A 24,708-nucleotide genomic window follows, 5' to 3' on the forward strand; every position below is an offset into this window, starting at 1 on the left:
TTCGAGGAAAATTTATAGCACTAAATGCCCACATCAAAAACAAGAAAGATCTAAAGTTAACAGCCTAACATCACAATTAAAGAAACTAGAGAAGCAAGAGCAAACAAATTAAAAAGCTAGCAGAAGATAAGAAATAACCAAGATCAAAGCAGAACTGAAGGAGACAGAAACAGAAAAACCCTTCAAAAAATCAACCAGAAGCTGGTTGTTAAAGGATTAGATTGACCACTAGCTCAACTAATAAAGTGAAGAATCAAATAGACACAATAAAAAAAGATAAACAAGATATCACCACTGATCCCATAGAAATAGAAATACCCTCAGAGAATACACCAAACACCTCTATGCAAATAAACTAGAAAATCTAGAAGAAATGGATAAATTTTTGGATACATACAACCTCCAAAGATTAAACCAGAAAAAAGTTGAATCTGTGAATAGATCAGTAACAAGTTCTGAAATTGAAGCAGTAATTAATAGCTTACACACCAGGGAGGAGGGCAGCGAAGCACACTGCCATGTGTGTACCTATGCAGCTATCTTGCATGTTCTGCACATGTACCCCGAAACCTAAAATGCAATAAATAAATAAATATATGCTTCAAATCAAATGAAAATGACAGAAGTTTGCAACGTTCCTGAACCTTAAATAAATACATAATTTTGAAAACTAAAAAAAAAAACCTTACAAACCAAAAAAAAAAAGCCCAGGACCAGACAGATTCACAGCCAAATTCTACCAGAAGTACAAAGAGAGGCTGATACTATTCCTTCCGAATCTATTCCAAACAATAGAAAAAGAGAGTCTTTTCTCTATATCATTCTGATATCAGGATATCTGATATCAGGATGAGGTCAGCATCATCCTGATATCAAAATATGGCAGAGATATAACAACAACAACAAAAATCAGGTCAGTATCCTTGATGAACATCAATGTGAAAATTATCCATAATCTACTGGCAAACCAAATCCAGCAGCGCATCAAAAAGCTTATTCATCACGATCAAGTCAGCTTCATCACTGGGATGCAAGGCTGGTTCAACACACACAAATCAATAAACATCATCCATCACATAAACAGAACAAAAGATAAAAATCACAAGATTATCTCAATAAATGCAGAAAAGGCCTTTCATAAAATTCAACATCTTTTTCTTCTGAAAACTCTCAATAAACTAGGTGTTAATAGAACCTATCTCAAAATCATAACAGCTATTTATGACAAACCTATAGCCAATATATTACTGAATGGGCAAAAGCTGGAAGCATTCCCTTTGAAAACCAGCACGAGACAAGGATGCCCTCTCTCACCACTCCTATTCAACATGTTATTGGAAGTTCTGGCCAGGGCAATCAGGCAAGACAAAAAATAAAGGGTATTTGTATAGGAAGGGAGGAAGTCAAATTGTCTCTGTTTGCAGATAACATGATTATATACTTAGAAAACCCAATCATCTCAGCCCCAAAACTCTTTAAACTAAAAAGCAAATTCAGCAAAATGTCAGGATACAACATCAATGTGTAAAAATCACAAGGATTTCTACACAACAGAAATAAGACAAGCAGGAAGCCAAATTATAAGTGAACTCTCATTCCCACTTGCTACAAAGAAAATAAAATACCTAGGAATACAACTTACCAGGGATGTGAAGGACCTCTTCAGGAGAACTGCAAACTACTGCTCAAGGAAATAAAAGAGGACACAAACAAATGGAAAAAGATTCCATTCTCATGGATAAAAAGAATCAATATTATAAAAATGGTCATATTGCCCAAAGTAATTTAGAGATTCAATGCTATCCCCATCAAAATATCACTGACTCTCTTTGCAGTAGAAGAAACTACTTTAAATTTTATATGGAACCAAAAAAGCTGGAGGCTTCAAGCTACCTAACCTCAAACTACACTACCAGGCTACCATAACAAAAACAGCATGGTACTTGTACCAAAGCAGATATATAGACCAATGAAATAGAACAGAAGTTGCAGAATTAAAACCATACATCTACAGTTATCTTTGACAAATGTGACTAAAACAAGTAACGGGAAAAGGATTCCCCATTTAATAAATGGTGCTGAGAAAACTGATTAGCCATAGGCAGAAAACAGAAACTGGACCACTTCCTTACACCTTATCGAAAAATTAACTCAAGCTGGATTAAGGACTTAAATGTAAACTCCCAAACCCCACAAAAACCCTAGGAGAAAACCTAGGTGATAGCATTCAGGACATAGGCATGGGCAAATACTTTGTGACTAAAACACCAAAGCTGATTGAACAAAAGCCAACATTTTAAAATGTTATATAATCAAACTAAATAGCTCCTCACAGTAAAAGAAACTATCATCAGAGTGAACAGGCCACCTACAGAATGGGAGAAAATTTTTGCAAGCTACCCATCTGACAAAGCTCTAATATTTAGAATCCACAAGAAACTTAAACAAATGTACAAGAAAGAAACAAACAACTCCATCAAAAAAAATGGGTGACAGATATGAACAGACACTTCTCAAAGGAAGACATTTATGTGGCCAACAAACATATAAAAAACAGCCCATCATCACTTGTCATTAGAGAAATGAAAATCAAAACCACAATGGGATACCATCTCATACCAGTTAGAATGGCGATTATTAAAAAGTCAGAAAATCACAGATGTTGGCGAGGCTGTGGAGAAACAGAAACACCGTTACACTGTTGATGGGAGTGTAAATTAGTTCAACCAATGTGGACCACAGTGTGGCGATACCTCAGGATCTAAAACCAGAAATAGTATTTGAGCTCAGTAATTTCATTACTCAGTATATACCCAAAGAATTAATTATATATCATTCCACTATAAAGACACGTGCACATGTATGTTTACTGTATCACTATTTACAAAAGCAAAGACTTGGAACTAACCCAAATGCCCATCAATGATAGACTGGATATAGAAAATGTGGCATATATACAACATGGAATATTATGGGGCCATTAAAAGGAATGAGTTCTGTTCTTTGTCGGGACATGAATAAAGCTGGAAGCCATCCTTCTCAGCAAAGTAACACTGGAACAAAATACTGAACACTGCATGTTCTCACTCATAAGTGGGACTTAAACAATGAGAACATATGGGCACAGGGGAGGAACATCACACACCAGGGCCTGTAGAGAGTTGGGAGCAAGTAAAGGGAGAACATTAGGACAAATGCCTAATGCATGCAGGGCTTACAACCCAGAAAATGGATTGACAGCAGCAGGAAACCACCATGGCACATGCCTATCTCTGAAACAAACCTGCATAAGCTGCACACATGTCTCCAAGAACTTAAAGTATAATAAAAAAACAAATTAAAACTCCCACCAAAAAACTGTTAGAATTAAATAACTATTAAATTAATTTGGTAATGTTTCAGGATACAACATCAACATACAAAACCATCTAATGGCTAGGCATGTTGGCTCATACCTATAATTTCAGCACTTTGGAAAGCTGAGGTGAAAGAATTGGTGAGGATGAACAGTGCAAGACCAGCATGGGCAATGAAATGAAACCCTGTCTCTACAATAATAATAATAACAATAATAATAATAATATGTTTTAAACAAAAAAGAGTTCTTATATTTGTATACTCAAACAACCAAACAGAAAACAACAAGAAAGGACACAACTCAAAATAAAATTAATTCAATTTACAACAGCATCAGAAAAAATAAAATAATTAAGAATCAAGAAGGGGAAACACTTTTACAAGGAAAACTATAAAACATTGCTAAATGAAATTAAAGAATAAATAATAAGGGGAAAGCAAGCCTTTGTTCATGTATTAGAAAACTTGATATTGGTAAGATGTTTATAAAAACCAAAACAAATCTACAGATTGATTTCAATCTCTATCAAAATTCCGATAATCATTTTTGCAAAAGTAAAAAAAATTAATTGTAAAATTTATGTAGAATATCATGGAACCCCAAGTAGCCAAAATAATCTTGTAAGAGAAGAAGAATGTGGGAGATTTTTACACTTCCTGATTTCAAAACATACTACAAAGCTATTCTAATCAAAACTGAGTGGTACAGATAGACACAGAGACAAATAGGGGAGGAAATCAAGACGGGGTGGGGGGGGTTGCGTCCCCACCTGAAACGTGCAACTGGCTTGGAGGGCTGGGGGACTTAACCCCCTCGGTGCTCCAAATCGGATTCTGTGCTTACCTCATCCCTCCTGCAACCCAAGGTCGACGAGAGCCCTGCCAGATGCTTGGGCGCCCTGGGTTGTCGATGCAAATTCGAGCAGCAGCTGCCGCTGGGCATGGCAAGTTGTCACAGGGACCTGGGCGGGAGTTTGGACTAACTCCAGCGGGACAGACCGTCCCACAGAGGGAGGCAGAGTTGAAAGCAGGGAAACAGGCCTGGCAGGCCCCACCTCCACAGAACTCAAACTGAAGCCCTCGCTAGAGAGCTGGGCAGCAAATACAACAGCTTGACCCCAGCCAGGAAGATCTAGCTGGAGGAGGAGAGACGCCATTGGGAAGGCGGGGCCAATCTCACCTGCAGACAAGCTCCAGGGAAGGACCACCCACCCAGCAACCTGACTGAACCCGAGAGCCCAGCATCGCCCTCTACAGGCCAAAAAAGATACAGCTCCAACCTCAACAGAAAAAAACGTCCACTCAGAGACTCCTCCTGAAATCACCAACTTCAAAGATTAAAGGGAGATAAATCCACGAAGATGGGAAAAAAGCCAGCGCAGAAAGGATGAAACCATCAAAGAACAGAACACCTCTTCTCTTCCCAGGGATCACAACTCCTAACCATCAAGGGAACAACAACAACAACAAAAGAATGAATCTGAGGCATTGACAGAAGGCTTCAGAAGGTGGGTAATAACAAACTTCTCTGAGTTAAAAGACCTTGTTCTAACCGAATGCATAATCCCATAGTTCTTGGAGGCTTTGTTCATTTTTTTTTTCACTCCTTTTTCTCTACTCTTGCCTTCTCGTTTTATTTCATTGATTTGATCTTCTATCTATGATATCCTTTCTTCTGCTTGATCAATTTGGTCGTTGAAACTTGTGTATGGCTCTCAAAGTTCTCGTGCTGTGTTTTTCAGCTCCATCAAGTCGTTTATGTTCTTCTCTAAGCTGGTTATTCTAGTTAGCATTTTGTCTAACCTTTTTTCAAGGTTCTTAGTTTCTTTGCATTGGGTTAGAACAGACCTCAGTGTATGATGTCCCCTTCCTGTGTCCATGTGTCCTCATTGTTCAATACCCGCCCATGAGTGAGAACATTCAGTGTTTGATTTTTTGTTCTTGTGTCAGTTGAAATGTGGTTACTTTCTATTGAGCAAAAGCACTGAGGGTCAGGGCAGAGTATAGCACAAGGAATGATACCCCTGTACACGGAAGGGGCTGCTGTTAAAGCTCACGATCAAACATCCCCAGAAATAGGTCAGAATCCATGAGAGGGGAGGTGTCAAGGGTTAGGTTCCTGATTTGGGGGCACAGTGGTTTGCAGTGTGTGCAGCCCTGATTTGGGAGTCCAGGGAAGTGAGGGCTGAGGCCCAGCAGAGGCAAGAGGGTTTTGAGGTATTATTATGGGTCATGGTGCCTGTGCTCACCTTGGTAATGGGTGAGAGTAAAGGTCAATTAAAAAGCTAGAAAGCAGTGGAAAATCGGGGTTCTGTATCTGACTGAGGGTAGGAGATCCAGCCCCATCTGAGGCAGTCTTATCCACCCACTCTCTACCTTTTTTCTCCCTGTCTCCTTCCAAGGGAAGGCTTCCATGCTATGGTGTCTATGCTGCTCTTTTCCATCACAAACAGAGCAGGAAGGAGGTTATCTAATGACTAAGTTTCTTCCTCACACTCAGTTTTCTGGTTCGCCTTAGGAATTCTTCGGGAGAATGGGAATATTTTGTTTTATTTCTGCCCTTCAGTAAGATTCCTGCCATTAGTCCAAGGAGACTGACCGCCTCCTGTTGACACAAGATTATTTACAGCATACATTGTCAAAAAACATCATCAGCTTCAGAACAATTCAATTAATTCTTCAGAATTATAGAAATGAATGTCTCTCAGCTGTCAGTAATGGGCTTCAAATCCTCAGGGTGACTAACTTGTCAGGGTGGGGTCAGCCACATGAAGACATTTCATTACAGCTGGTGGCTTTATTCGTGGTGTTTCCACTGCTGATATCCAAGCTCCCTGAGAATAGGGGTTGTTTATTGCTATCGTTTTTGTTTTCTTTCTTGTCGTTGCTGTATCTACAGAGCCCAAAACACTGCCTTGAACTGAAGACCAACTGCATATATGTTTGTTAAATAATATGTGGGTTCACCTACATTGGAATCTCAGAAAGAGTTGTAGATATGAGGTCAAGGTAATAATTTTTTGTTTTGAATTCTGGATATTTTGTGTTCAAGATTCCAAGTTCATTCAATAGAAAATATTATGTAGGAACATTTGCCTTTGTATTTGTTGAGCAAGAGAAGGATATAGATATAAAAATGTGTATATTACACACACCTCTCCTTGGCCCAAAGTTGTGAGAGCCCAGCTGTTCTCTGCAGCTCCCAGTCACTGTTCACCCATCCATGGTCTGATTTCCATGGAAAATACACGTGGGGATACTGCAATACAAACAAACTGTATAATGTCTAGAACAAAGTCTTGACCCAAAATTTGAAACATCTTTGCAGAAAATGACATTTTACTTAGGATATAATGGTTAATTTAATTAAGCAGAAAAATATGTCATACTGTTCAGAGTTAAAAATAAGTCTGCCAAATCTATTCATTTTTCCTGTAGCATTAAATTGAGTCAAATCTCTGTAAAGTATGTGAAATCATTGCATATATAATTTTTGCTGAATTGTTGCTTTTAACATGTCACAGATTTTTTTTTGAAAATTTTTATTTTTTACTGTTCTCCTGGACAGCCTTTACCTGTCCTTCAACCTAGCTCCTCAGCTGACCCTTTTACTGTGATGCCCACACTGATGGCACAATGGGCAATTCGATTTTTCTAGAACATACTGTGTGGATGCTGATACCTTTAAAATTTATATATTTACTTATGTGTACACCCTGTGGACCAAGAAGACTTCTTCTGTAAGTGGGAGATCACAGTAATCATGCATAGCATGACGGAATCAGTGTCCAGGAATCAGACCATGGATCTCTGAATAGTGACGGGTGAGTTGCAGAGACCAGCTGGACCAGAGAGTTTTGTGTCCTCCAACCAGCATGGGGATGCTCTGAGACTGCCTTGTGGTTCATACTCAGATGCTCAGTAAGAACCATTCTATCAAAGAAATCCAGGCCTTGGAGCTAAGGCACTGTGCTCACTGATGAGTTCTCAGCAGCTGTGTCTTCTCTGGCCTGGCAGAGTTCCCTGAGCAGTGGCCTTTGTACGGTCTCAACAGATGCTTCCTCCCTGGGCCCTCACAAGAAGGAATGCAAATCTACCTCCTCTTCAGACAGCAGTGTGAGCTGAGCTCCTGCCACAGGGCTCAGGGAGGGGCTGAGCAGCCAATGGATGGAAACACATTTGCATGAGCAGCTCCCCCTCTGCAGAGGGTGGCAAGAAAAGGAGGTCTGGGGTGGCCCAGTCCCACTGTGGGTGCATGGGCTGTGTCCACCATGGCCTGGACTCCTCTTCTCCTCCTGATCATCTCTCACTGCACAGGTAGGAACAGACCTCAGAGACTAAGGGCAACCACCCAGCCTGACTCTGGCCCTTCTGGCAAAGATCTCTGAAAAGCTTTACCCTCATCCCTGCCTTTCTCTCATGAGTGTCTGCATTTCCAGGTTCTCTCTCCCAGCCTGTGCTGACTCAGCCATCCTTTCTCTCTGGATCTCCTGGAGCTTCAGCCAGACTCACCTGCACACTTAGGAGTGACATAAGTGTTGGTAGCAAAACTATATACTGGTACCAGCAGAAGTCAGAGAGCGCTCCCAGGTATCTCCTGTACTACAACTCAGACTCAGATAAGCACCAGGGCTCTGGAGTCCCCAGCCGCTTTTCTGGATCCAAAGATGCCTCTGCCAATGCAGGGCTTTTACTCATCTCTGGGCTCCAGTCTGAAGATGAGGCTGACTATTACTGTATGATCTGGCACAGCAGTGCTTCTCACAGTGACACACACAGATGGGGAAGTGGGACAAAAACCTCACCCTTTCTTGCTCTTGTTCTGTGAAAATTTTAAAATTTTAAAGTAACTTGCCTAGATACAAACTGTATTTGTAAGTACATTTGAGTTGTAAAAGGCTCCTCTCAGTTTTCCATTTGTTGTTTCTGAAGTCTCAGAAAATGAAAAATAAAACAACATGACCTGATGACACTGAAATACTGTCTCGTCCAAATGTGCTAAAACCAGTGTCCAGATCACAAGGTCAGCTTTTCCTGCATGTGGAGCAGCAGAAACACTGGACATTCCCATGGAAATGGCTACTGAGGCCTCCCAGAGAGAGCTCCTAAGTTTGTGACCTAAGTCAGCAGTCATGGATCTTCAGGGGTCCCTGCCTGATTCTTCTACTCCACACAGCCTCCTTGACCAGCTCTGGGCTCCAGCCTGAGGGTGAGGCTGATTATCACTGTCACACAGCTGTGCCCAGACTTTATGTCACCAAGGGTTTCAATTCCATGGAGAAGTGAGAGAAAGATCTGCCCCCACTCCTCCTGACTGTCCCATCCCTCCCCTATCCCTGTGACCAACACCAGTTCATGCTAGGGCTTCTGCTCTCACTCATGCTACTGAAAGCAGAGCATGGGTTCAGTGAAAATCACTGCTTTTCTTACTGGTCTCCCAGTGCAAACAAATTTCATTTGTTTTTTGAAGCCAAAGAAGCTGCCAATACATGGTGGGTGTGGAAGGAGTGGGGACAAGAAGAAAGAAGAATCCAGCCTGTATGACCCAGAGATCCAGGTGTCTTCTACCTGGCCCACAGGTGTCCCCTCCTTTTGGTGCAGCTGTTCTTGTTACTTCCTGAGCAGCAAAACTGTGGGAGATACGGGTTCTGTCTTTCTTCTCAGATTACACCTTCAAGGATGCTCTGAAGTTTTAGGTGTAGCATGTAAGCTCCCCATGGTTCTCAGGAGTCGGTTCTCAGAACCACACATGCTCGATTTCCCCTCTTTAATGTCTCAAATCCTGGTTATTCTTGCTCTGTATGTTTTTAAAAATCAATTGTTTGTGATGGCCCTGGATAAACCTCAGTTCTTTGGGCCTAGAGCTTATGGTTCCAACCTACATTATCATAGGTGATCTCAATATTCCATGAACATTTCCCAACCATCCTGTTATTCTTCACTGTCAGTTATGAAACATTTACCAGACAACCTTGATCAGGGATCAACATGTATGAGTGTGGCAGGGGGGACAGGCCACTGGGACCCCTTACCCAGGAGTGGCAGAAAAACCTCTAAAGAGGAGGGTCTGTTTATAGCTTGATATGAATATAGCATATTCATATCAAGCCCCATGCCCAGAGCAATTTAAAAACAGACTCAAAAATCTTTATGATGTCAGAGTGTCACAAGAACATAACGAGTGCCAGGCTAACAACGAAGGACAAAGAAAAACCCAGAGTGGGAAGCAAGAGCAGAAAACAATTTTTCTGGACAACATCATATTCTCCTGGCAAAAAGACACCAAATTCCAGAGCCTGTGCCATGAGAGTCGGGGGAATCTAGCAATAAACCCTCACACCAACAATAACTAATAATAATAAGAGCAACTATGGAAGAGACACACGTAGAATTTTTAACAGGTTAGAACTAATGGAGTAATCTAGGGGAGTAGCCTTAAACTTAGGCTTAGATGGTGCTGGATTGATAATGACCCCAGGAACCTGGGGAAAAAATCTTGAACGCCCAGTTGTAATGAAATATCTGGTAACAATAAGGATGGTACAATACTGTATGGATTGGGCAGCTCAGAGATCAAGAGTGACCAAGAGGCAAATGATGTCTCAGCTCAAATCCGTTGGAGAACAACAACCATTCTACTGTCCTGAGTGGTGGCACAAGAAAGATCCATCTGCAATAGTCAGGATGCCCCTCCAGGAGAGCTGGGCAGTGTCAGAGGGGCTGGAGGACCTGGGAACCGAGGCCAGCAGGAGGCGCTGTGGGACTGGTCCTGAAAGGAAAATACTCCACTGGCTCTCACATACATGAGCAGGCAGAGTCCTCCCTGAAGTGTGATCCTTACTTACTTCACATCTGATGAAAAAGTGTGATCTGACACCTGTTTGAGAATAAGAAAAAGTTTACGAAGAGACACTGTCAGTCCCGAAATTGAGGACTCAGGCAGTTCAATTCTGGAGGCATATTCTTCATGCCCTGGATCTGCCTCCAGTTCAATCACTGAACAAGAAAGTCTTTCAGGGGCAAATATAAGGACTCTTAGGGGCACTCTTCATTCCTTACCCTCCTGGCATTTAAGTACAAGTGTTGGCTCATCCTATTCGTCCTGGCTTGTCTCTTTACTCATTGTGTCCTAGGCCAGCCTGTGCTAGCTCAACTGTCCACAGATCTCTCTCTGTCTGTTCTCTCTGAGGGTGTGTGTGAGTGTGTGTGTGTGTGTGTGTCTGTGTGTATTCAATGATCAAACATTCTCATTCAAAAGTCCAAGCCATGTGGCATCATGAGACAGTGCTACCAAACATGAAGAAAAATTTTTCAAAGACATAAAATAGAGGGCACATGGTCTATAGTTATTTCTGATTCCAGAAAAGAATGGCACACAATCAACATGAATAGTAGTAGATATCAAAACTATAGTACAATCTCTTTTTTTTCCCATAGACTCAAACTCTCTTTAGCATATTGGCAAGCAGTATCAATGTTCTACTGACAAAATTCTCCTTGACCACCATGAAGAAATTGGACTGAGAGCAGGATATTTCTGAAGTCTCTGGAGGAAACGTAATGTGACTGTGGGAGGAATGCACATAGGAAGAGGTAACGAACTACATGTCCTGTGCCCCAACAAAAGTCCTGGGCTGTCAGTGCTTATTTCTGACTCATTGTGGGGATCACAGGACACACTGCCATTAGACTCATGAGACCTGATACTGCATCCCACAGTGGGCAGCCTGCATCAGTGTGGTTTTTCAGGGATAGAAACACAGCCACAGCCAACTCTCACCTGCTCAAGCAGCATCTCCCAGGAGCCAGCATAGGCAGGGTCATGCTCTGCTTCTTCCTGTACTATGTCCTAGAGCCCTGAGTTTTCCCTCATTCGGTTTTCCAATCTCCACCTTTTCCACTGGTTACCAGGGACTAGGGGAGTGGGAATAAGAAGTAAATGTTTGAAGGATAGAAACTTTCCATGTGGGATGATGAGAAAGCTATGGAAATTAATAATGGTGATGACTGTATCACTTTTTTTTTTTTAGAGTGGGGTCTTGCTCTGTTGCCCAGACTAATGTGCAGGGTTGCAATTATAGCTCACTGCAATCTTACACTCTTGGGCCTAGGCAAGCCTCCTGCCTCAGACTCCTGAGTAGATGGGACTACAGGTGCAACTCACCATGCCGACAATTGCATTACATTGTGAATGTACCGAACACCACTGAATTCTGCAGGTAAAGGTGATTTCAAAGGCAAATGTTATGTTGTGTTTATTTTGTGACAATTAAAAATATACTTTTTCAGATGTCAAAATGTGTAAAATATTATATTCATAAATTTTTCCTTTTCACACTTAAATATTTATTCTATTCTAACTCATTCCCATTAATTAAAAATGGACTGTATTTACTGATCATTATAGACTAAGTTGTTCATAATTCATAGTTCATTGAAGCCTTAACCTCCAATGTTACTGTATTTGGAGACAGAGCCTTACAGAGAGTTATTAGGATGAAATGAGAGTATAAGGACCGGTATCCTTATAAGAGGAGGATATTAGAGCATGGACAACATAAAATGAGATGGGGACACAGTGAGAAGGTGGTCATCTACAAGTGTGGACACATCTTCTGTATGCATTGAATACCAGTTAAAGGGCTCACCTGTCCTATAACAAAAGTTGGAACAGGTGCCTTGGGAAGGCTCCAGGATTAACTGATCTAGTCACTGCATCCCACTGCGGGACCCCAGAGGGAAAGAAGCATTGTGGAGATTCCCGAGACATTAGAAACTGAGCCTAAGAAATTTCCAGGAGACCCACTTGGGCTCCAGGTGAAGCCGGGGCCCAGGGAGACTGTCTGAGCCCTCAGTGTGAGGCAGTGCCTGGCCACTAGAGGGAGGCAAACTCTGTGAATCCTAAGGGACCTGCGCTCTTGCTCTGAACCCCACCCTTGTTAATCACCAGCCTTGGGACCGATCAGATTTGCATGCAGGGTGATGCCCCTGCCCAGTCCTACGCTGAAGGAATAAGAGGCTTTGGGGGCTCAGGCACAGCTGAGAGGCTGGAGAACACAGCATTGCAGCATCTCCACCATGGCCTGGGCTCCTCTGCTCCTCACTCTCCTCAGTCACCTCACAGGTCAAGGTGAGCAATGGACAGGGCCTCCAGAGGGACCACCACCTCCCAGCCCCCTGCTCCCTACCCCTGTTCTTTCTCCTTAACAGCTCATCAGCCACCCACCAACCATAAGGCTCATGGGTGTCTGTGTTTCCAGGGTCCCTCGCCCAGCCTGTGCTGACTCAGCCACCCTCCATGTCGGCCTCCCTGGGAGCCTCGGTCACACTCACCTGCACCCTGAGCAGTGGCTACAGTAATTATGAGGTGGACTGGTACCAACAGAGACCAGAGAAGGGTCCCCGGTTTGTGATGCGAGTGGGCACTAGTGGGATTGTAGGATCCAAGGGGGATGGAATCCCTGATCGCTTCTCAGTCTCGGGCTCCGGACTGAATCGGTACCTGACCATCAAGAACATCCAGGAAGAGGATGAGAGTGATTACCACTGTGGGTCAAACCATGGCAGTGGGAGCAGCTTCGTGTAACCCACAGTGACACAGGCAGAGGGGAAGTGAGACAAAAACCTCCTGGCTGATCTGCCCTGTCTTTGCTTTATTCCCATTGGCCTCACTCACAGTTCAGAGGGCTGTCTCCTCACCGTGTATTTAAAGTTTGCACCTTCCTAGACATTTCGCAGTTCTGATTCACAGCAAATGTTCCCTGTGTGCGAATATTTTCTCAGGAGCTTTTGAAACAATAGTTTGCACATAGTCATTTATGGTTGTTGCCACTCACCTGTCCCCTGATGGGATTTAAGTTTCCGGGTTGTAGAGCTGCCCACAGGTGCATTCATAGGGAAATCACTGTCACCAGCTTCAGTACCTTTGTTCATATTCAACACTTGCAAGCTGCCTGTACAATGTTGGCAACTGATAATTTTCCTGGAGACAGAAGGCCTTCACCCTGACTCAGGCTCACATAATTAACACGGACTTCAGCCATCTCCCATCACCTCCATGTGCACAGCTTGGCTGTGCTAGAAAGAGAGAAAGAGACAATTGACACATATAGAAGATAGGAGAATGTGAATCTGCTCTGTATCTGAGATCGTGGGGAGGACCCCACAGCTCTCCACAGAATGAATTCCCTCACATGCAGGGAGAGAGCTCTCTGGAATTACTCTGCAGTGCTTTCTGATGACAAATTCCTGAACTGATGTCAAATTTCACAGGTTAAGGGCACAACCTGCCACAAGACTACCTTCACTGCAGATGCCAGTTCTCAAGCATTAACCCTGAGGACCCCTGTAGACACCAAAGGTGGGCCTGTGACCAGCAGAGGCAATGGGTAACTATCCCAGGCCCTGCCTGAGGACTCCTCACAGCTGGGTGAGCCCCACTGGCCACAGGCTGGCAGAGGCTGAGATGCTCCCTGTACTCACTGATGAGACTCAGCAGCCTGCTGCTCTCAGGGTTCCACAGAGGCTCTAGGGCAGAGTTCTGTGCCTGTTCCCAATAGCTACTCCCTCCAGGACCCTCCTGAGCCCACAATCAGGGCATCTCCTTCCTCAACCTCCTCTGTCCTCAGGTCTCCTCTCAGGCTCTTGAATCGGTGATCAGGTAGGAACTGAGCTAGCCAAGAGGGAGGGAGTGGATTTCCATAAACATCTTATTTTCTCTGGGGGCAGGAGGGAAAATAGACAAGCCCAGGGAAGATGAACCCCACTGTGAGGTCCAGAGACTGTGCCCACCATGGCCTATTGCCTGAACTCGTCTCATACTCAAGCCTTGGTCTATGTTTACAGAGTCAATGAAAATATTCCCTTTTCTTACTGGTCTTCCAATGCAAGCAAAATCAGTTTGTCCCTAGAAGCAGTCTTCTGGGTTGCTGGGTGGGAAGACAAGTAGCACAGAAGTCCGGCATGCATGGCCCTTTCCTGGCTCACTCGTTTCTATGCTTTGTGCTTAGTCTTTGCTGGTCACTCTCTGAACTCTGAAACTTCAAGGAAGTTGTGTTTCTGTTTCTCTTGAGATAGTGGACTTGAGGAGCTCCTGAATTTCCAGGTATAGAGTGACCCCTTCTCATTAAGGACATGCTCTCAGGCTCATCACTGGTTTATTTTTCAGGTTTAGGTCAGTGAGTTTTAAACAATTTCCCTCTTGTTTCTTTGGTTTATGTAACATTGGGCAAATATAGTCTTATAAACATTATAAACCCTTCTCCCAATAAGCCCTTAAATAAACTTGTTTGGGTACCAATTTAGATAAGAAGTCTTGAGGGTTTGTTCATTTGTTTCTTTGTTTACTGCAGGAGCAGAGGAGAACCTCTTAAAAAAAAAGAGAGAAGTTCAGAATATAATATTGTTATTATTATTATTTTTTTTGAAACGGAGTTTCGCTCTTGTTACCCAGGCTGGAGTGTGATGGCGCGATCTCGGCTCACCACAACCTCTGCCTCCTGGGTTCAGGCAATTGTCCTGCCTCAGCCTCCCAAGTAGCTGGGGCCACAGGCACGCACCACCACGCCCAGCTAATTTTTTATATTTTTAGTAGAGACGGGGTTTCACCTTGTTGACCAGGATGGTCTTGATCTCTTGACCTTGTGATCCACCCGCCTCGGCCTCCCAAAGTGCTGGGATTACAGGCATGAGCCACCACGCCTGGCAATACTGTTATTTTTATATGAATCCTCCTACTTTAAAAATTTTTAAACTAGACCAATACCGAAAATATTTATGAACACAACAGAGTCAGAAGAAAATGAGAAATTTCTGGACTAATATTCAAGGGCAAATGGGAATGCAGAGAAGTAACAAAAAGAAGATAATTTTCCCTGTCAGTTTTATATTATTTTGTCAGACAGACATCAATAGCTCGAGAACGATCCAAGATGGCTGAATGCTAACATCTCGGGATTGCAGCTCCCAGTGAAAGTGCAGAGAAGGAGAGGACGCCACACTTTCAGACAAATTTTTGTCGCTCACGGAGCAAAAGATTCCCAGTGGAGGAGTCACACGGGCCGCCAGCGTGATTCTTATGGCCGGTGCAGCGGTTTTGCCGGCACCTTGGCGCGGCAGCTCTTGGTGCAGAGTAAACGGGACTGGTTCCCCTTATGACCGACGTTTGGAATTCTGGGAAGGCAGAGTCGCCTATTACGGACTCAAGAAGGAAGCGAGACTGGAGATTCCCAGGCAGAAAAGCACCATCAGTCTTAATGCCGCTGTTTTGGCCTGCGCAGTGGGTTGCTCATATTTCGGGCCCTGGGAATTAACAACTTGGACGTCCACTCAGACCTAATTTGAAAGTTGGTAATTACAAAGACGACAGGTGGATAAATTTACAATGATGGGAAGAAACCAGTGTAAAAAGGCTGAGAATACTCAAAATCAGAATGCCTCTCCATCTAAAGAGGATCACAGTTCCTCATCAACAAGGGAACAAGGCTTGATGGAGAACAAGTGCATCCCATTAACAGAATCAGGCTTCAGAATATGGATAATAAGAAACTTCTGTGCATTAAAAGAACATGTTGTAGCCCAATATAAAGAAATTAAGAACTTTGAAAAAAGGTTTGATGAAATCCTAATGAGAATAGACAACTTAGAGAGGAATATAAGTGAATTAATGGAACTGAAGAATACAGTACAGGAACTCCGAGAAGTATGCACAGGTTTAAACACTCGAATTGTTCAAGCAGAAGAAGGGATATCAGAGGTCAAAGTCCAACTTAATGAAATAAAATGAGAAGACAAGATTAGAGAAAAAAGGATAAAAAGGAATGAGCAAAGTCTCCAAGAAATGTGGGACTATGTGAAAAGACCTAATTTACATTTGATAGGTATACCTGAATGCGATGGAGAGAATGAATCCAAGCTGGAAAATATTCTTCAGGATATTATTCAGGAAAAATTTCCTAACCTAGCAAAGCAGGACAATATTCAACCCCAGGTAATACAGAGAACACCACAAAGATATTCCTCAAGAAGAGCAACCCCAAGGCACATAATCGTTAGATTCACCAGGGTTGAAACGAAGGAGAAAATACTAAGGGCAGCCAGAGAGAAAGGTCAGGTTACCCACAAAGGCAAGCCTATCAGACTTACAGCAGATCTCTCAGCAGAAATTCTACAAGCCAGAAGAAAGTGGGGGCCAATATTCAACATCCTTAAAGAACAGAGCTTTCAGCCTAGAATTTCATATCCAGCCAAACTAAGCTTCACAACTGAAGGAAAAATAAAATCTTTTATGAATAAGCAAGTACTCAGAGATTTTATTACCACCAGGCCTGCTTTACAAGAGCTTCTAAAAGAAGCATTACACACAGAAAGAAACAACCAGTATTGGCCTTTCTAAAAATATACCAAAAAGTAAAGAGCAAGGCCAGGCGCGGTGGCTCACGCCTGTAATCCCAGCGCTTTGGGTGGCCAAGGTGGGTGGATCACAAGGTCAAGAGATTGAGACCATCCTGGTCAACACGGTGAAACCCCGTCCCTACTAAAAATACAAAAAATTAGCTGGGCATGGTGGTGCGTGCCTGTAATCCCAGCTGCTCAGGAGGCTGAGGCAGGAGAATTGCCTGAACCCAGGAGGTGGAGGTTGCAGTGAGCCGAGATCGCGCTATTGCACTCTAGCCTGGGTAACAAGAGTGAAACTCTGTCTCAAAGAAAAAAGTAAAGAGCATCAACATAAAGAAGAATTTACATCAACGAATGGATAAAACAGCCAGTTAACATCAAATGGCAGTAATCCTAAATTTAAATCAACTAAATCCCACAATCAAAAGATACAGCCAAAACCCAACGGTATGCTACATCCAGACCCACTTCACATGCAAGGATACACAAAGACTCAGACATCAGTAGCTACACTCTCTATGACGGCAGCTGAAAAATTAACAGGAGATTCTACCAACAACAGCAGCAAAATAATTCAACCTGTACAAATTACCCATGAAGGATTATTACCAGGTGAAAACCCCCTGGGAACACTCAGCCTTGAACTTGGTTAAAAATGGTCATAAACTGGTAATGACCCCAGGTGCCTAGTGAAAACAAACTCAAATGGCAGGTAATCCTGAAATATCTGGGAACATAATCGCTGTGAAACACACCTTGTATGTAGCTGTCTGGATGTCACTGGTAACCCAGAAGAGTTAACGTCTCAGTCTCTAACACCACAGAGGTGACCTGTTCATTCCACTGCCCTGGGTAGTGACCTCAGAAAGATCCATGTACAGTGGTCAGGATGACCTTCCAGGACTGCTGGGTGGTGTTGGAGGGGCTGGAGGAGGAGGGTCCTGAGGCCAGAAGCAGGTGCTATGAGACTGGTCCTGAGAGGGCTCTCAGCCAGGCCACATAGGAAAAGATCCTACAGGCCTTCACCTACTCAGGCAAGCAGTGACCTCACTGAAGTGGGATTTTTCTGTACCTGGGTGCCCAGAAGAAGCACTGGGCTCTGATGCACACCCTTGTTTTCTACGTCATCCTCCACCCTCATGAAGTCAATGTCCAAGCCTGACATCCAGGCAAGGATAGATGGATGGTCATACAGGAGGAACAAATCTGCATGAAGAAACTCAACCTACACAGCTACCTGGGCATAGGACCACAGAAGCATGGAGAGGGGAGGGTCTACATAGCCACTACTAGATTTCAGCAAGCAGAGCTCTAGATTACTATGCACTGTGTATGAATAGTGCCATATCCACAATGATTTAAACCTGTGGGAGAGGTATAACAAAAGTCATTTTCCTGTGCTTGGAGTGCCTTAGCCTTCAACAGCAGGAGATAAAGTGAGGTGGTGAAAAAGATAAACACCACAATGGGGAGAGTCTCCTTGCCCCATTCTCCAGTGCAGTGCTTCATTGCCTGGTGTTTTATCTGGTCTGTCCCAGAATGTGGTCCTCACCCCAGGGTGCCTTTTCCAAGCCTGTGAATCCTGTCTCCTTCTTTGACTAGAGTAATGACAGAAAGAGGCTCTGCTCCAAAATATATAAACCACAGTGACACTCAATAACCCACCACTATCAGGAAGACTCATTTTATTCAAGCAACATTAAAAAAAACCCATCCTCATTCATAAATTTGTCTATGGAGATCAAAAACTATTTCATTTAGCATTGATATTAACTGGGAGCTTCTTAAAAAATGCAATTGCCCATCTTAAACCTACTAAATCAGAACTTTTTTGGTGCCCCCAAATCTGTTCTAACAAGCTTACCAGAATATGTTTATAAATATTAACTTTTGAGAATAAACTTTATTATCATGAAGTTATTCTGCACATTTGTACTTGAAATGCAGTCAGTATTATATTCTCTGCCTCAGTCATTGCCTATTTCTCCTTCAAAAATATAAGAACAGAAACAAATCTAAATTCTCAATCCAATCCAGTGCTGAAAACTATGGCTTGATTTTAAACTACAGTATGAAGATGAGAAAAGTTTCCACCAACATAAATTCTCTAAGTAATAGTTGATGGAGCAGATGAATATTTTTATGTTATTTGAAACCTTCCATGTGGGACTGGTTTCCAGAGACACTCCCACCACTCACTGAGATCACTCACCTGGTACCAGGACATGAAGGGGCAGAGTCGAAAGTTACATCATTAAATGAATGTTCGCTCAGCATGCTGTAGATTGGAGAAATAGTGTGAAAGTGTGATGATTTATTTTTCTGCTGTCTCTATATACACTAATATTAGAAAAGCATTAGGTTGAGGCAACAAAAACGTTGAAGAAAAAAAAAAAACAGATGAAGTTTGAGTCAGCCTGCCATGTAAAGAGCCATGAGAGGCCGAGGTACTTGTAAAAGCTTTCATGAAACAGAGGAGGAAGGGCCTGAAAAGCTTTATTTAGAAGATTGCCAATAACTCATAATCTTGAAAATCTCTCAACCTCAAGAGCCTAAGCTTATAAATGCCAACCCTTATCCTCCACCAAATCCTTCTCAGCCAATCAAGCTGGGTCTATCATCCAGTCTTAATGCTAAACCAATACTTTCATTGTTTGAAAGAGGCTTAAAAAAAGAAAAAAAAAGAAAGAAAGAAAGAAAAAGAAAAGAAAAAAAGAGCACCTGGTTTTTCCAATATCTGATTAAATCCCATCTCTACTAAAAATACTTAAAAATGAGCCAGGTGTGGTGGTGTACACCTGTAGCCCCAGCTACTCAGCAGGATGAGGCAGGAGAATTGCTTTAACTCAGGTGGTGGAGGTTTCAGTGAGCCAAGATCATGCCACTGCACCCCAGCCTGGGTGACACAGTGAGAATTGGTCACAAAAGGAAAGAAAGAAGAAAGGAAGGAAGGGAGGGAGGGAGGGAAGAAGGAAGGAAGGAGAAAGAGAAAGAAAGAGAGAGAAAAGAAAGAAAAGAAAAGAAAAGAAGAAAAGACACTGAGAATTTGGTTTCCCAATGCCATCTGCTCCCGGGTAAACACCAAGAGACTATAAAATATTAGAAAACAATATATCCTTTGTATATTTTGGATGTCCCCTCCAAATCTCATGTTGAAGTGTAATCCCTATTGTTGCAGTGGAACCTGGTGAGAGGGGTCTGGTCCTGGTGGCATGTCCCTCGTGAATAGCTCAGTGCCATCTCCTCTGGATGAGTGAATTCACAGGAGATCTGGCTGTTAAAAAGCGTGTGGCACCTGCCTTGTTGCTGTTCTTACCATGTGATATACCTGCTTTCACTTTACCTACTACCGTAAATAAAATCTCTCTGATGCCTCCCAGAAGCCCAGCAGATGCCAGCACCATACTTGTACAGCCTGCAAAACTGTGAGCCAATTTCTTTTCTTTACGAATTACACAGTCTCGGGTAGTTCTTTATAGCAATGCAAGAATGGCTGAACACAGATCTCTTTCACTATTGTGCTAAAGATGAGGTTTGTACAATAGATAGAATTGAATGGCTTCTGTGATTTTTCTTTCAAAATATATTATTTTTATCAAACATTATCTTTATCAAATATCACTGAATTAACTTTTTCTGAACATTTAAAAATCATAATTTATTTTACTTTGACAATGTTATTAAATAGATGGTGAAAAGTTGCAGCCTAGTCAAAACTCATTCTCTTACATTACAATAATTCATGTATCGTTAGAAGTTTTAACAATATATAAAAAATTATTTTTGTTTGACTCATGTTTGTTGTTACCTATATTTAAGTAGTCTATCACTGTAATTTAAACCTTGTCACAAGTACAATACCAGGTCCACAAGTACAACAATAGCTTTGTTGGTAATTTTTTGTTTGTTTGTTTTCTGAGACAGAGCCCTGCTCTTTTCCTAGGTTGGATTGCAATGGTGCAATCTTGGATTACTGCAGCTTCTGCTCATTGGGTTCAAGTGATTTTCCCACCTTAGCCTCCTGAGTAGCTGGGATTTCAGTTGCACACCACCACACCTGGCTAATGTTTGTATTTCCAGTAGAGATGGGGTTTCATCATGTTGGCAAGGCCAGTCTTGAACTCCTGACCTCAAGCAATCCATCCACCTTGGCCTCCCAAAGTGCTAAAATTACAGGCATGAGCTATTGCACCCAGCCGATAATTTCTGTAAAATATTTACAATACAGATAGAAATGATCCTCTCAGAAAATACAGTGGGAACCAACAGTTCTCAACACTTTTATGAGCCCAGGTCTATCCTGACATTATAAGCAGATAATGACTTTATGAGAAAAGAAATTAAAACCAATATCCAAAATTCTTCACTATCCAAAACATTAATAGAAAAATATTTACAATTCTATCTAACATTACAGAAAAAAATGGCCAAACTCAGACCTCAAATTTGCTTTAACATTTAAAAATCAATGTAACTTACCCTTAAGGAGAATAAATTTTAACATTTAATAATTTTAATAGATAAAAAGTCATTTGAAAACATTGATCCACTCAACCTCTGTGCATTAAAAAAAAAAACTCCAGAAATTAGGAACATAGGGAAATTAGGAACATAGGGGAATTTCCTCAACCCAATAAAATGCATCTATGAATATCCCGCAGTTAACATCATACTAAATGGTTAGAGACTGCATTGATTTCCCCTGAATCAGATACTTGCTCCTGTATGCAACAGATCTTAATAATCCAGATCTAGAGATGAAAAAAGCATTGGTGTTAGAGAGTAGAAGTGGAGCATGGCATAATATATTCAAAATCTCTCCTTCCCTAACCGTATATTCTCATGTTCCTGAGTCTTGTTTCAAGCTGGGAATGCAGACACTGGATCTACTTCAAGAACTACAGCTCCCAAATCTGATGGACACCAGGTGACTTGCAACATCTTCTCTAAACACTAAAACGCGTTAAGGGTGAGCTTAGAGCACTGCGCACAGCTGTGGAATGCTCCTGTAACCAGTGGAAGGAGCTTCAGAATCACCATGTGTGAGTACTCCACACCCATGACAACCCGGAAGTGTGTTTAAAGACCCATGAGAGTGAAAATTGCTTGCATGAAGATTCTCACCTCCACTTCTTATAACTGAGAGCTGTGGAAGCTCAACCCAGTGGCCAGTAGCTGAAAAGAACACCCTAAGGCTGGTGGGAGGCGTGTCCACCCTAGTATGAAAGCCTCTCCTGTCCTCAGTAAGGGCTTATTGCACAGGTCACAGTAGACTTTCTGGGCTAGGAGTGGGGAAGAGAAACACTGATACTGTGTCTCCCATTTCCTGTCTTGATGATGATTCTCTTTTCTGGGTTTCCAGAGCCATTTCACAGGCTGTGGTGACTACATTTAAAATAACGACACCCTTGAAATGCAAACCCAAAATAGAGCGTACATTTTATTTCAGTTACACATATGGACTGGTTTTATTTAAATGTCTACATTAGCTCTCACTATTCCATTGTTTAAATAGGACATTTAAAATTTCATTGTACTGTACTGCCTGGTGATACATTCGCCAGTGTAAATATCAACATAACCATCTTGCTGTTTTTCTCCATCCCCATAAAATTCTCCAAACAAATATTTGTTAAGATTCCAGGGGGTAGTATCCTGCTAGAACTCATGTAGTTATAGACATAATCTGTTTCATTTTTCATTTTGATCAACACAATTATCTTTTTTCTTAAACTTGTTGTTAGTTTGTTATAGTCTAAATGTCATAACAGATCAAAGATTAATATTTCCTTTTTTAGTATTATATTTTAAGTTCTGAGGTATATGTGCAGAACGTGCAGGTTTGTTACATAGGCATACGTGTGCTATGGTGGTTTGCTGCATTTAAAGATGGATATTTTCTATCATCTTTAGGCCACCCCTACAACACTCACTACTGAGTTTGAAACATAATTTTTCCCTAGAAATTCTAGTTGGGGTGCTTGATACTAAGAGCTATCGCACAACAGGCTAACCCAAGGACAGATTCCTTTTGCACATAAGTGAAATACTCCAAAGACATTTGCCAGGATTCCCTGCAGACTGGCATTCAGTGCTTGGAAGACAGACTCCTAGACAAGATCCCTGGTCACAGTATCCAGAAGACTATGACTGTGAATCTAGGGAAGTCAAAAGAAAATAAAGATTTAGCAGAAAGACCCTCTGGGAACCCCTTCCCAGGGCATCCTAGACAAAAAAGCTCCCTTTCTCTTCAGTGCTGCAGGATCCGCAGAGGAAGGAGAGCTCTGGCCACCAGGAAGGAGCCACATGAAAGAAAAGGTGCAGTGTCAAACAAAGGTGGGGAAGTGAGTCCATAGGGTCAGTCTCTGCTCTAACTTGATCCTGACATAAGAGGACTTTGTGTTGACACCACCTAAGTCCTCTACAACGAACAGCCAAAGAACCATGGACAGATTTACTCCTGAGGAGTCCAGTAGTGTGAAGATTGCCCTGAGGTCACAGGGAGGAGACACAGGCACCACTTGTGTGTGGTGGGAGGGACTGGTCCGGACCTGAGAGAGTGGGCAATGGAAAGAATGGGGGGAGTCAGCCATGTCTCTGAGAAGCTGTGGTCATATTGTCACATAATGGTTGTCTTGGTCTGGACACAAGGGGGCGCCAGGGGACAATTCCTGAGAAGACAGCGTAATCACAGCAGAACCAACCACCTGCCCTGCCTGCTGTCCTCTGCACGAGGCTCACAGCTGTGTCTTCCCCACCCGCTGGGACCACAGGGCCCCACCCTTGCCACCCCCTGACATCCTCAAGCCAAGGAGCCAGACCCAGGGCCCAGGGTGGAGTCAGAAATCTGGGGGGAGGGACCTGATTTGCATGGATGGATTCTCCCTCTCTCAGAGTATGAAGACGGGGAGAGATTTGGGGGAAGCTCAGCTTCAGCTGTGGGTACAGAAGGCAGGACTCAGGACAATCTTCAGCATGGCCTGGTCCCCTTTCCTCCTCACTCTCCTCATTCACTGTGCAGGTGACATGATATGGGGCCTGGGTCGGGGAGCTGGGAAGCCCATGGGACCCTGCTTTCTCCTTTTGTCTCTTGTCAGTTAACATATTTGTGTTTCTCTCACTTCCAGGGTCCTGGGCCCAGTCTGTGCTGACTCAACCACCCTCAGCGTCTGGGAACCCTGGGCAGAGGGTCACCATTTCCTGTTCTGGAAGCAGCTCCAACATCGGAAGTAATTATGTAAACTGGTACCAGCAGCTCCCAGGAAAGGCCCCCAAACTCCTCATCTATAGTAACAGCAATCGGCCCTCAGGGGTCCCTGACCGATTCTCTGGCTCCAAGTCTGGCACCTCAGCCTCCCTGACCATCACTGGTCTCCAGCCTGAGGATGAGGCTGATTATTACTGCGAAGCATGGGATAACAGCCTGAGTGCTTGCACAGTGCTCCAGGCCCAGGGGGAAGTGAGACAAGAACCCACTTCCTCCTCTGACCAGAGGGTGAGCCCCTGGAAGCTTCTGCTGCTGCAGCTTCTCCCATGGATCTAGGGGCATCCAAGGCCCTGCTCAGGAGTGGAGGCTCCTCCTCCCCTTCAGTCCTCAGAGTCAGAAACAGGGCATCCAGGAAACAAAACATCCTGCTCCCTGTGGCTCAGAACACAGGGTCTCTGTACTGAAGTTTTGGGCTGAGGTAGCAGGTCTAGCTGTGTCATCACAGACTCACCTCTGACGGGAAACCTGTGTCTCCATCATCCCTCCTTTTCCCATTTCCAGGAGTTTCCAGAGTGGTGTCTTCCTCCCCCTGCTCTTCAGTGTGAATCCTTGTGCTTCTTTTCTCCCCAGCCCATTTTTTAAAAAAATAAAACTCCTTGTATGTAGGAATAATGCACATCTAATAAACCACCCATATTTATAACTAAGAAATTATACTGATTGTGGCATTTTTCTGGATCCTTGAAAAC

The 24,708-nt window shown here is 42.9% G+C and overlaps 2 long non-coding RNA genes and 1 gene segment (V, D, J or C); all 3 read left to right on the forward strand.

Annotated features, from left to right (window-relative positions):
- Positions 1 to 4,425: 4,425 nt before the first annotated feature.
- Positions 4,426 to 11,632, forward strand: LOC144577562 (uncharacterized). The gene is made up of 3 exons (XR_013521716.1): positions 4,426 to 4,865; positions 10,795 to 10,950; positions 11,388 to 11,632. It is a non-coding gene; the product is annotated as an uncharacterized LOC144577562 (long non-coding RNA).
- A 766-nt stretch (positions 11,633 to 12,398) lies between these two features.
- On the forward strand, positions 12,399 to 19,694 carry LOC144577560 (immunoglobulin lambda variable 9-49-like). The segment is given in 2 exon segments: positions 12,399 to 12,487; positions 12,618 to 19,694. Coding segments are annotated over 2 exon segments (378 nt in total).
- A 77-nt stretch (positions 19,695 to 19,771) lies between these two features.
- Positions 19,772 to 23,948, forward strand: LOC118143816 (uncharacterized). The gene is made up of 3 exons (XR_013521717.1): positions 19,772 to 21,794; positions 23,007 to 23,070; positions 23,880 to 23,948. It is a non-coding gene; the product is annotated as an uncharacterized LOC118143816 (long non-coding RNA).
- The last annotated feature ends 760 nt before the right edge of the window (positions 23,949 to 24,708 follow it).

This window comes from Callithrix jacchus, chromosome 1 (assembly GCF_049354715.1).
Source record: "Callithrix jacchus isolate 240 chromosome 1, calJac240_pri, whole genome shotgun sequence".
NCBI classification, from domain to species: Eukaryota; Metazoa; Chordata; class Mammalia; order Primates; family Cebidae; genus Callithrix; species Callithrix jacchus.